The 13,763-nt window shown below is 39.9% G+C and overlaps 1 protein-coding gene across 7 annotated transcripts in view; it reads left to right on the forward strand.

The window, feature by feature from the left end:
• LOC129427621 (inter-alpha-trypsin inhibitor heavy chain H3) overlaps window positions 1-13,763 on the forward strand; it is a 106,975-nt gene that overhangs the window by 75,632 nt on the left and 17,580 nt on the right. For 5 of the 7 annotated variants that reach the window (XM_073875885.1, XM_073875886.1, XM_073875883.1 and 2 more), the window contains exons 3-11: window positions 1,673-1,696; window positions 2,094-2,248; window positions 2,329-2,433; window positions 2,524-2,686; window positions 2,872-2,982; window positions 3,340-3,468; window positions 8,278-8,394; window positions 8,503-8,671; window positions 8,901-9,026. In XM_073875885.1, the coding sequence (XP_073731986.1) occupies window positions 1,673-1,696; window positions 2,094-2,248; window positions 2,329-2,433; window positions 2,524-2,686; window positions 2,872-2,982; window positions 3,340-3,468; window positions 8,278-8,394; window positions 8,503-8,671; window positions 8,901-9,026 (1,099 nt within the window). Of the gene's footprint in view, window positions 1-1,051; window positions 1,212-1,501; window positions 1,547-1,672; window positions 1,697-2,093; window positions 2,249-2,328; window positions 2,434-2,523; window positions 2,687-2,871; window positions 2,983-3,339; window positions 3,469-8,277; window positions 8,395-8,502; window positions 8,672-8,900; window positions 9,027-13,763 lie in introns of those variants that run through there. The other 2 variants (XM_055184236.2, XM_073875882.1) reach the window with 2 other exon arrangements.

Here is a 13,763-nt window from a genome sequence, read left to right on the forward strand (position 1 = left end):
TTCAAGACTGGGTCACAATGTCAAGAAAATCTGACTTGTTGGTTCATTCATAATAACGGCATTGGACTTCTTAATGGACTTCACACGGACTGCATCATGTCTGATCTCTTCAAAACCATCTGACAAACATACAAAAGCTCTTGCCTAAAACTGGAAATATGTGCCATACTTGACAATGTGTCAGAAAGCTGTTTATAACAGTAAAATCAACTAAAAAAAAAGAAACACATCACCTGTCCAAACATGCCCTGTGTTTCAATGTGAACTTTGCTTATTTGCTTAATCAAGACATTTGATATGAATCACAGTTTAAATGCAAATATACATTGCACTACAAAAGTATTCAGACCCCCTTCCCTTTTTCAATTTTGTAATGTGGCAAACTAAAACTTAAAATATTTGATTTTTTCTTATTAATCTACACTCAGTATCCCATAATGACAAAGTAAAAACCGATTTTTATCACATTTACGTATTTAGACCCTTTTCAACAACACTTGACCTCAAATGCCTTTCATTTCTCTTGATCGTTGCTGAGATGTTTCTACACCTTGACTGTAGTGTAATTGATTTGACATGAGTGTAGATTAATGATAAAATTAAATTTAAACAACAACAAAATATAGAAAAGTGAAGGGGGTAATGCCATTTTTGTAAATGTAACGGCAATTTCTATACCTTTTTTACATCTTTAAACTTGATATTTTAATATTGTAAAATAAGGGTTGATCGAGACAACAATTTGCAAACTTTCAAAGGTTACCATCTGTTAACAGTAAACCAAACTATTAGTAAATAATTAACTTAAGTGTAACATCTACACAAACAAATATTGCTGAAGCAAACACATCAGGAAAATTAGTATTGGTATGTTACCAATATTTGCTCATAATATAAATAATTAAAGATCACCCAGGCATGTTATACATTATATATTAAATTAAAATTATCTTTGAAAAAAATAAATGTACTAAACCAAACCTAATACACACACACTCCCACACACAGGTTGTCTGTGTAAGTATTTGCTCTGGCACAAGCAAACATAAAGTGATTGGGGTTCAGTGTTTGATGTCATTGCTGAATGCAGTTGATGCAGTTGCACCATGTCTGCAGACTGGACTGTTGTGTTATTTTCTCTGTTTGTATGTATTTATGTACAATCAGGGTCTTTTGAGACATTGGTCATCTCAAAGAGTAATGAACAATGGGTAAGTCTTTGTTATTTTTGATATTTCTTGCTTTACATTCTGTCATTAATAGCAACTGCTTAAAATGAGGGACATTATTTAAAAATACCAGTTACCTTAAATGAACCTTTATCTTTTTGCAGGACAAAGTAGTGATGTTTTATTAAAATGAATGTTTATATTCAATATTTTAAGTCTAATGGTCTGATAACAGGGTCTGGTCATGTCATTATTTTGATTAAAATATAAAGCAAATCAAATGAAATTGCACGTATGTTTTAAGCCTAAAACTTTACACAAAATGTTTTCAGTCCCACCCACAGGGCATCCAGGGCAACATGGACAGACTCTTAAAGGTATTGATTATTTTACATTGGCCCAAAGATTGAATGAATGACAGTTTTTTACTATATTGTACACAAACATTTACAATTTTACACTGTATAAACATATAACACATGTTTAAATGATCTTTCTTACAGAAGCGAAGTGTGAACAGCGCACAGGTAGGAACTCTTCATCACTCAACACTGTAGTTCAATTAAAATAGCATTGTTCTGGCAATGCAAAGGTCATGGGTTTGATTCCCAGGGAACACACATAATGATCAAATAAAAATTGTTTTGAATAATGCATATGCCAAATAAGTACATGTGAATGTCATTCAGGATTTTCGTTTGAAAGCACTGAAATAAATGAATGAGATAATTTTGCTCTGCCATTGCTAGTCGCTGGCGGTGTGCATGCAGCTTAAGTCAACAGAAGTGATCGTGATTTTAACATCACATTATTGGAGTTTCTCTTCTTCAACAATGTTCTTCCCTCATTCCCCTCCAAGCCATTCAATGCACTTGAAGGTAAATTTGGGTCTGTTTCTCACACAAAGTCTTGAAAATCTTTCAGATAGAGGTGCAGAGCGTAAAGGTGGACTGCAAGGTGACGTTACGTTATGCTCACACTGTCATGACCACCAAAGTTCTTAATAAAGCCGACGTCTCACAGGAAGTCTTTTTTGAAGTGGAGCTGCCCAAGACGTCCTTCATTACCAACTTCACCATGTCAGTCATTTTTCAGTTTTTATATTATGAGATATTTTGCACAAACCGCAGTGACACAACAGATGATTGTTTGTTTTTAGGGAAATTGATGGCAAGACATATACAGGTGAGGTAAAGGAGAAAGAGAAGGCAAAGAAGCAGTATGAGAAAGCTGTATCATCTGGACAGACTGCTGGACTGGTCAAGTGAGAAGAAAACATGAGATCTAAACGGATTTCAAATGGCTTATGCTAATTTCCTCGTCACGGTCAAAAGTGGTGTATTTTATGTTTCAGGGCTTCAGGTCGAAAGATGGAGAAGTTCTCAGTTAATGTGAATGTTGCAGCAAACAGCATCGTCACATTTATTCTTACCCACGAGGAGCTTCTTCAGCGTGTGTTTGGAAAATATGAGCTCATGATCAGAGTCAAACCCAAACAGTTGGTCCAGCACTTTGAGGTTCATTATTAACTTATTGCTGTAACTCTCAATGGTCACATTTTAGCTGTAGATGATCAATATTGTGATGATCGAGAATTAGCAAACTCAGCCTTTGCTATGTTACAGTACGTCCAAGCATTTAAATCGCAAAGGCTCAGATAACTCAAATAATGAAACTGAATGAATCTGCCCTGTCTCCTCAGATTGTGGCAGATATCTATGAACCTCAGGGCATTGCATTTGTAGATGCTTATGGCACATTTATCACCAATGAACTGCTCCCGCTAGTGGAGAAAACTGTCACTGATAAAAAGGTGAAAAAATCTGATTCATTAATAGACTACATTATTCTACTGATACAGCATTATGTTATTATACAAATATTAAATGTAAATAATCATGTTTGTTTTCCTATAGAGCAGTGGTTCTCAATCCTGGTCCTGGAGGCCCACTGCTCTGCACATTTTGTATGTCTCCCTTGTGTAACACAGCTGATTCAAATCATCAGCTCATTAGCAGATATATCATTGTCTGTCAGATAGGGGAGACGTGCACAGTGTGCAGAGCGGTGGGCCTTCGGGACCATGATTGAGAACCACTGCTATAGACAATGATGATAGTACAGTAATGACGGGTTTAAACTTCTTACCCCCCCCCCCCCCCCTGTTCAGGCCCATGTGTATTTTTCCCCAACAATGGACCAACAGAGGACCTGCCCTACCTGTGAAGGTACACTCATCGATGGAGATTTCTTTATCAAATACGATGTCAACCATGCTAATGACATCGGGCACATCCAGGTCAGATATCATGAGGTTTCAACTCATAAATTCAACACACAGTTATACCACATCTTTAAAATGATCATATTGTCGCGGTTGGACAGAAACCTTGCACTGTATCTCCATTTTCAGTAACATTGCCATAAGATTCATGGAAAGCATTATATGTGAACAAGAGGCATACACAATGCCATAAGGGGCGTGCCATAGTGAGAACGCACGTGTCATCGCAATCAGAAGTTATGATTCAGCTCTTTGACACAGGGATTTAAAGCAGATCAACATTAACAACAAGAAAGTTATGAAGAAACTGTTTTCGGATTGTTTATGAGGAGGTGGAGCGGTTTTGACTGAAGTCTGGACGTGTGATGCTGGCCCGAGAGTTTTTGGTTTCTGTTCTATCGCCTCCCACCTCTGCGGTGGCTGTGTGGGTGCACTGGAACAGTCCTTCCTGGAGGGCATTGAACTTTCGTTTGCAAAGACGTGAAACTCACCGAGTGGTCAGGGGTGTTCACTGATATGCTCACACAAAAATCGCTGCAAAAGATGCTTTCCAACAGGTGTTTTAGCATTCGTTGTAAACTTGTGGAGCTATTTTTCCAAACGCCTCACACCCGTATATTCGTCTGTTGAGAGGTTGAATAATAGACACTCCAGCCCAGTTGGTGGCGATAATCCACCTTTTAGGCCAATTGCAAGAATACAAACAACGTTCCGGGCGCGGAGTAATACCGTACCTCACAGCACATCTAATTTCACCCCTGAACACTAATGAGCGCCCCTGAGCATTTGGTGAGTTTTACGTCTTTGTAAATGAAAGTTTAATGCATTTTAGGAAGGATTGTTCCAGTGCACCTATACAGCCATTATAGAGGTGGAGGGTGTTACAAGAAACACCCGAAAATTCTCGGGCCAGCATCATATGTCCAGGTTTTAGTCAAACCCGTTCTGTTTCATCATAAACAATCTGAAAACAGGGCTTTAAGTGTAAAATACCGAACTTGTCCTTTAACACTTAAATTGCTAAGCAACCGTAATGCAACATAAACTAAAAATAAAACAGCACAAGAAAGACGAGTTTCATGTTTAATGCATTTTTTATTCACTTGAACACACTTTCTCTGACACACACAGAGAGACAGAGACACACAGTTTGGACTAAAATGGTTGGAGTTAAAAATCCACATTTGTGTTGAAGAAAAAAGTCACCTACATCTTTGGCCTCCATTAAAACCATCCTTGATTTAACATAAGTCGAGTCATACAGCCAGATCATACAGCCAGAGCTGGGTTACTTACGGTGAACATGAATCAACCAGAGCTTACATTCATAAGAAAAATGCATGTGCCAGATTGAGCTGCAGGGCACAATTGGCCCGGTTAACACACGCTGATGCCGAGTCTGAGGGCAGCTAGTCCTTGTTAGAGCATCTGACTTTCATGCCAGACCAGGGGTGCGTTTCCCAAAAGCATTGTTAGCCAACTATGGTCGCAAGTTCCGTTGTTTCAGCATAGTTCAATGATTCGGGTGTTTCCCAAAACCATTGTGTTCACCAACATGCAGAGGCGGATCCAGAAAATTATTTATGGGGTGGCAAGGGGGTGCCATGAAAACAATGAGGGGTGGCAATGAAGTAAGCATCCTTGCATGGTTGTCGTGGATTCGAGAAATTAAATACTGTATATACACCAGTATATTCTGTGTATACACTGGACCTCAAATTTTAATAACATAAAAAATGCAACTACAAATGTTCCTATAAGTACCTAAGCAGCTACCTTTAGCATCTCTACTGTAGCACCCTTTGTCTTAATACTAAGTTAATACATACATCTTATCAATATCTAAAAACACTGACTGGTTGAACATAATGGTATAAAGACTGTTATATAAATAAAATAGGTTTGTAAAATAGGTTTGTATAAGTTTATATTAATGTAAAACATATTTGAAAGGCACACATCTCTTTCTCGCATAACCCTCTTCTTTAATTCTTTCACTCACTTCATGATGGATTTCTGTCTTTTCACTTCTTTTTAGCTCTTTGCCATCCATTTTTTATGTTTATTTCTTTCATGACTTCATCTACTCCTCTCCCTTCCACAACATATTTTTCTGTTTTATTTGTACCTTCCACTCCCATAGTATTTGATTTTTCTATTCTTTTTGGTAAAAAAAATGAATATCAGCCTCTCTTTTCATAATATCCTGGAAAATGCAGCATTAAGTTGTCTTTTAAGCTTTCTAAACATACACAACACTGAATAGTTTTGTCTCCTTAATGAAGACAAATAAAAACATTAGGCAATATCATAACACGTGATTTCATATGCACGTATGAAATATTTTGATTGCTGCAGTAGCTAACAAGACATGACGGACTAACTCTAGAAAGAACTGTTTAAAAGATATTTACTGCTTACTCAAACCTGCAGTTCAGTTGTTATAACTACCAAGCAACTACCTCAGGCAATATTAAACAATCAACAGTTTCATTTTTGTATTTTTATCCTGATGCAACATTTATCTGTAAAATATTACCCTATTCAGTACTGTGATTTGCTGATGTGATGCTCAACTTAATCACTTAACAACACTAAAGAGAAAACACTATTTTTTGCCAGCATGTGATGATGTGAGGTGCTGTAAGGAACACAGGAGAACAGATTCCAAAGCAGAAGTTGATTTTATTGAAACACAGAAAGTCTCTCAGTCACCAAAGTCACTAAAGGGGATCCAAGGCAGGAAAAACAGAGCTCGCAGAAAATCTCTGGCAATCAGGGCACAGAGTGAAGGCAGGGGAACCCCGATACGGGTCGGGGCATGTAGGCCACTCCCGTGAGCGCTGCGTCACGGGAGCACAGGAATGGGGAAATTAATCCTCTGTGGAATACGAACGAGTCGTACCACGGCCCTCCCAAAAGGGACAGCTCGTCTACTGCAACAGTCCAGAGCTGTAATACACAGGAGATACAAATTAGTGATGGTAAATCTCTCAGCGCACAAGCGCGACTCACAGTTCTGTTTGCTGGTGAACTTCAGTGACAGAGCTCAGATGATGAAGGTAACAGTCTAGTGACAATGAGACAACACAGCTGTGAATAGCTGAAGAGCTGATAAACTGAGACTCGAAGTAATCCACTTCTCCACACAGCGAAGGCAATCTAGTTCATGCGGTGACAGTTTGTAGAGCCGAGGACTGAGAGACGACTGGAATTCTGCAAAACGGAGACAGCAGATAGCATAGTGCTTCTCAATTATTTTCTGTCACGCCCCCCCTAGGAAGAAGTAAACATTTCGCGCCCCCCCCCCAACTCTCCGCCCCGACTAGATATAAATAGTATAATTTATCTATAAAATGACACATCTGCAAAACATTGTATCCTTATTAACATTAAAGAAAACACAAAAAAAAGAAATATCGATCAACTTACAGCAAAGAATAACTTTATTAACATTGTTTTTTAGTCTGTAACAGAAAAGACTTAAAATGCATCAATTTGCCTGAAAAAAAAAATCAACCCTTGTTCAAAGTATAATATTTTTGACCGTTTGATACTGAAAAATCTAATTAAATATAATCAATAAATAATAATAAAAAAATCAAGCGGCTTATCAGCGTGATTGGGGTGTAATGTCTTTAAGTAACAGTGCAAAAAAATAACTTCCTGAAAAAGTATTTTTCCCCAGGGTCTCGCGCGCCCCCCTGGTGCTGCTTCGAGCCCCCCCTGGGGGTCCCGCCCCACTATTTGAGAAGCACTGGCATAGACTAATATTTGAATAATACTGAGAAAATAACACAACATGACAGGACAAGATGGCGAACTGCATCAAAGCACCTCTAGTACAACAATGACGGACCCGCAAAGACTGAGGGGAACTAGCCAGTATAAATACTACTACCGATTGGGAATAAACAAACTTCAGGTGGTGGTGACGTCAGTGCGGAAATCACATGAAACGAAAACACCCGTGAAAGACGCGCAAATGGATCAGTGACATACAAGACAACACAGGGAAACAGGAACACAACAAACCGGTAAGACCGAAATGATGACAGGTGCTTTATTAGATTAGAATTACTTGCTACAACCACGCCAGAAAAGATCGCTAGATTTGACCTAGTCGCTTTTTTAATAAAGTCGCTAAAAAGTTTCCTAATCTAGCAACATAGTCACCAAGTTATCAAGACTGCGCGGACTTTTTTTTACACTGTAAAAGACTTTCTGCTCGGACTGACTGTTCCTGCTTGAGTATGAACTCTGCTGCCTCTGGTTGGCTAACAATGAAAATTAAGCCAATCATCATCAGCTATGTGGTTGTCCCACCCCCTCTAACACACACACACCTATCATCATCAGATATGTGTCTCTCAGCCCCAAACACACGCAGAGAAAACTAAATTGCCTTTCTGGCTTAAAGAGCCTACGTGGGTATATATTATATATATTAGGATACCAGCGCTGGGGTGGCATATGGGGTGGTAATGCTTTTATTTAGGGTGGCAAATGTCACCCTGTGCCACCCCGGTAGATCCGCCCCTGCCAACATGATTCAAACGACGGATGTGCAACAAAGTTTTGCTTTGCTTTCTGGAAACAATCGTCACAAGCTAGTTAGTTTTTCCACCTATGCATCGTACTATGGTGGTTCAGCAGTAAGTTAAATAAGGAACTGCTTCTATGAATATGTACAGTTAAGGAACAGTTCATGTTTCATGTATTTCAGGAGTGTAGAGATGTTTATTAGTCTAGAATATGTTGTGAGATTTTGCCATATAAAGGGGCCAATGAAAATTATAATAAAAGTACTTTTTTCTTTTACAGATTGCAAATGGATACTTTGTGCATTTTTTTGCACCAAACAGTCTTCAACGAGTTCCAAAGATGGTTGCTTTTGTTATAGATAATAGCTACTCCATGGTAGGAACTAAAATGAAACAGGTAAGTTATGATGTTTGTAAAATATCAAACATCACTACTGTCAGTACATCTTTAAACAAAATACCTGTCATGTTAAACAATCCCCTGTGTTTGGTGTCTGGATGATAGACAAAGGAGGCAATGTTAACCATTCTTGATGAACTTCCAGAAGAAGACTACTTTGCACTTATTGTGTTTTCAACAACCTATATTGTATGGAGAAATCATTTAAGCAAAGCAACTCAGGAAAATGTGGAAGAAGCAAAGAAATTTGTCAGAACTATTGAAGTTATTGGAGGTAAGTGCAAACAAGAGATAACCAAGAAATTATCATTCACCAAATAATGAACACTTAAAGTCAAAATCACAAATGATTAATTTGGTGCAATTCATATGCAACCCAATTCCCATAGTCAAAAACATGATATTGCACAATATTTGGCAACATTTTTTAGGCTTTACTCATTCGAGTAATAGTTTTAGCATCATTTCTGAGGTATATATCTGTATTTTTGTGTTCGTTTCAGGTACAGAAATGCATGACCCTATGATACATGCAGTGAATATGCTTTATAAAGAACAACGCAATGGTACAGCCCCACAGAATGCCATTCCAATGATCATTCTGCTGACTGATGGAGAACCAAACCCATGTATGCACACATCACCAAACTTTTAACATTTTCATCACTGTCCTAAAATGAAGTATATTGTATCTGATCTTAAACAGATCCCAAAATCAACCAAAACACAAGAGATGGACAGGTCACTCCATCTGAGGGTTGCCCCCGCCCCCTAAAAACACAGTGATATACAGTTTAAATAACTGTGTAAGTAAAACAATAAAAATAGTACTACAAATCAGAAATCAACAGCTCACCTGACACAACTGTGCAACTCCCTTTATTTTGATCTTCCAAGAGAATAAGGCATAGGGATGATCACTTACTTCACCCACAAACAAGTTCAGTGAGAGACAACGTTTTTCAGTAGTAAAAATAAAACTCCAGTAAGTAGACTGTTAAGGGAATTTTATTCACTTTAAACATTGGATAAAGTGATTATTTTCTCTTTAATAGAGATGATATCTGTCAGGGACAGAAGATGATGGAGACAGTTTCACAGTTAATGGAACAGTTTATTTGAAATGACAAAGAGTAAACGGCCAATGGCAGATAAATAAAAGTCCGGAGAGAAACCACAGGTACACAGACACACTCCAAAATCCAAAACTCCACAGAAGATGAGGATGACGATGATGATAGGAATATCTATTAGATAAACAGAGAGCCAGATTAAGTCCACAATAGCTCACAATATAGTTCGGTTAGACGAGACCGGACAGAGAGTGTGTTTGTGGCTGATTTATATAGAGCAGTCCTAATGAAGGGGCGACAGGTGCAGCCAATCAAAAGTCAGGTGATTGTGATCGTGGATAATGAGAAGTTTGTGTGGAAGGACGTGGTGAATCTGTGACAGTACCCCCCCCCCAAGGGTCCGCTCCCGAGGACCACTGTCTTCCACGACGTCGAGGAGGTCGGCCTCTGGGTCTGGGGGCTGGTTAATCAGGATCTGCGTGATGAAAGTCTTGCAGGAGCTCTGGGTCAAGGATGTCGTCTCGGGGTACCCAAGATCGCTCTTTGGGACCGAAACCCTCCAAGTCCAACAGTTACTCCAGCCACCTGCCCCGACGTCTGGAATTCAGTAATTGCCGGACGGTGTAGATGTGGTTTCCTCGTCGAGAGGGGGGTTTCTTTACCAGGTCCTGTGGGAGAAACAGAAGGGGTGACAGGTGGATAAAATGGGTTAAACTGAGAAACATGAAAAACTGGATGTATCCGGTAGTGTGAAGGGAGACAGAGCTGGAAGGCTACCGGATTGACCTTCTTTATCATGACAAATGGTCCAGTGAACTTGGAACTCAGCTTTCGGCAGGGCAGATGGAGCCGGATGTTCTGTGTCAATAGCCAGACTTTGTATACGACCTTGAAGTTAGGCGTCGGGTCACGTCTGACATCCACCTGCTGCTTATGACGTTAAATAGCTGCTTGGAGGTGGCGGTGTGCTGAGTCCCAAACCCTCTCGCTCTCTCTGAACCATTGTTGAACAGATGATACTTCGCTAGGCTCTTCGGTCCACTGGAACATGGGAGGCTGGTAACCGAGCACGCACAGGAATGGGGCTGGGTGAATTCTGTGCGTACTCTGCCCAGGGCACAAACTGGCTCCAAGAGTTCTGATGGTTATGGCAGAAGGTTCGGAGGAAGCGACTTACTTCCTGGATTTTCCGTTCTGTCTGGCCTTTAGTTTGAGGGTGATAACCTGATGAAAGACTAATGGTCACATTCAGAAGCTTGAAGAAAGATTTCCATACTCGGGAGATAGGAATATTAGGAATGATGTCATTTTCACTCCACTTGATGGGACAGACAAACACCCTTTTAGGTAGAATGGTTTCAGGAGGCGAGGTGTCTTCCTCTGAAGGAGATAGTCTTTACAATGCATCTGCCTTACAATTTTTGTTAACAGGACGGTATGAGATGTTAAAATCAAAACGAGTAAAAAAGAGGGCCCACCTGGCTTGTCGGGGGTTCAGTCTTTTTGCCTCACGTACATACTGGAGGTTCTTGTGGTCTGTTAACACCGTGAATGGGTGACATACACCTCAAGCCAATGAAGCCTCTCCTCAAGAATCAGTTTGATCGCTAGTAGCTCTCGATTTCCGATGTCATAGTTTTTCTCTGCTGGGCTGAATTTGTAAGAATAATAAGCACATGGATGGAGACGGGCTGGGTTCCCCTGCTGCTGGGATAGGACGGCCCCAACACCTGTAGATGAGGCGTCTACCTCCACAGTAAAAGGTTTGTTTGGATCTGGGTGAATGAGGATGGGTGCCTCGCAGAAAGTTCTCTTCAGCGTGTTAAATGCCACATCTGCTTAATCACTCCAGGTTAGATGTTTGGGTTTACCTTTTAATGCAGATGTCAGTGGAGATGCAATATGCCACTAAAGTTGCTAATGAATCTTAGCCTGGCTCCACTCTCCTACGTGCTTCCGCTTAATTTTCATTTCGCTTCAGTACTACGTCTGGGACTGCTGTGTAGAGTTTAGTTTTCTCCTGCAGGTCCAATCAGCGAACAGAGGGAGGTGGCTAAGAACGATGACATTGAGGTCGTGCGTCAGTTTGAGTTGTAGTTCAGTAATGGCAGCGGAAAAAGACGTGAGAAAAGCTATGTGTAAAGTACTAGGGACCCAGACTTGAGTAAAAGTACAAGTGCTCTATCAAAAAAGTGACTTGAGTAGAAGTTGAAGTGCTCATTAAGCACAGCACTTAAGAGGAAGTACTAAAGTATTAAACATTTTTTGTACTTAAGTATTGCAAGTAGTTTATTTTAAAATATACTACTCAAGCACTGAAAGTAAAAGTACAAGTATTGTGTAATGTAGTTATTAAAGAAAACAGTCAAAAGTTTGAATATAATATTGTTTATATTATTTCAAATGTTTAAGCTAAAGGACACTCACAATTCCTTTGGCTGTAGGAGGAGTACAAGGGCAGGAATGTTCAGATTAATTCAGATTCATTTAACTGATATGGCAATAGAGAATTCAGTATTAATGAAATATTAGTCGATATAAAGGTAAAGGTACAAGGTCTTTCAATGTATTTAGGTTTCCTTCTTTCGCGCACACTCTCCCTTTCTCGCGCATTATCTCTCTCTCTCTCTCTCTCTCTCTCTCTCTCTCTCTCGCGCGCACGCGCACGTTGGCTTTCTCTTCGCTTCACATTTTGTCCACAACCGCGGCTCATATTTGTGAGTGAGAGGGAGGGAGGGTTCCGCCCTTCACTATCTCCGATTGGTTTAGACCACGATGTGTGTGTGTGTTTCTAACGTGTATCACCGCTCCGGCAGTGATAATGTGGGTTTGAAATGATTCTTAACATTTTTATAACGAGTGTAACGAGTAATGATGCAGCACATAAAAATGTATTGGAGTAAAAGTATTAAACTCATCGAAAATATGTACTGAAGTAAAAGTGGAAGTAGGAGAAAAAAATACTTCAGTAGAGTACAGATCCTGTTTTTTAGTACTTAAGTACAGTAGTGAAGTAGTTCTACTTCGTTACTATACATCTCTGGTCACGACCACATGTTAGCAATCGCCTATGGCAGATCCTGAGTGACTCTGGGCAGATCCAAGTTTTAAACTTCAACAGAAGACCCTCCTTAACGGAAGTAACGCTTTGCAATGGAGCATGGCCAGACTCTCTGTACAAATGAAATGAATGTATGGGAGTCTGGTTGGACCAGGCTAAATGAATCTACCATAAAAGTATAAATATTTGAAGGTCCTTCACTGTGACGGGCTTGGGCCAGTTCTTGATGGTATTGACCTTCCCCTCTTCCATACTCACTCCGTGGCTGGATACCTGATAACCTAGGAATCTGATGGTTGTTTTGTGAAATTCACATTTTTCAGCTTTAACAAATAGGGCCTGTTGATGCAGTCTTTCCAACACTTCTTAACATGCTGAACATGGGCAACAGGGCAACATTAGAAAAGATAAAAATGTCATCAATGTATACTATCACAAAAAGTTTTGCAGATGTCTAAAAATAGTGTACATAAAGTCCTGGAATACGAACAAGACCATACGACATTACCAAATATTCCCAGTGCCCAGTAGGGGTCACAAAAGCTGTCTTCCACTCATCACCGTCACGTATTCAGATAAGATTATAAGCACTGCGTAAATCTAGTTTTGTAAACACTTTAGCACCGTTAAGCTGTTTATGCGCCACTCGGACGAGGGGAAGAGGATAACGAAATTTTTAGCCCTCTGTAATCAATACAGGGTCGAAGTCCTCCATCCTTTTTTGGCCCAAAGAAGAATGGTGAAGCAGCAGGGGAAGTTGATGATTGTATGTACCCTTGCTCCAAAGCTTCTGAGATGTACTTCTCCATTGCATCTTGTTCCGGAATGGTGAGTGAATAGACTTTTCCTTTTGGCACTGGTTCACCCGGAAGGAGGTCAATCGCACAGTCCCATGGCCGATGTGGTGGTAGTTTCGAAGCTCTCTTGGGACAGAAGACGTCTTTGTATTTGGCATATTCTGAAGGAATGGAAACAAATATATTATCCTTAGGACTTTCTATTGTAGTGCTGCATATCTTCAATTTTGGAAAAGGAAGATGAGGTTTTGGCATCACAGGAAAACATTGTGGAAAACAGTGAGTACTCCATCGTTTCACCGCTCCAGTATCCCAAGAGAGCTTCAGGTAATGTTTGATTAAACATGGTCTCCAAAGTATCATTCCCAAGTGGAATTCTCCAGGACCAGAAGTTTGATTTTTGCCTGATGCAGGATACCCACTGTCAGAGTGATT

Source organism: Misgurnus anguillicaudatus, chromosome 14 (assembly GCF_027580225.2).
Source record: "Misgurnus anguillicaudatus chromosome 14, ASM2758022v2, whole genome shotgun sequence".
Classification (NCBI taxonomy): domain Eukaryota; kingdom Metazoa; phylum Chordata; class Actinopteri; order Cypriniformes; family Cobitidae; genus Misgurnus; species Misgurnus anguillicaudatus.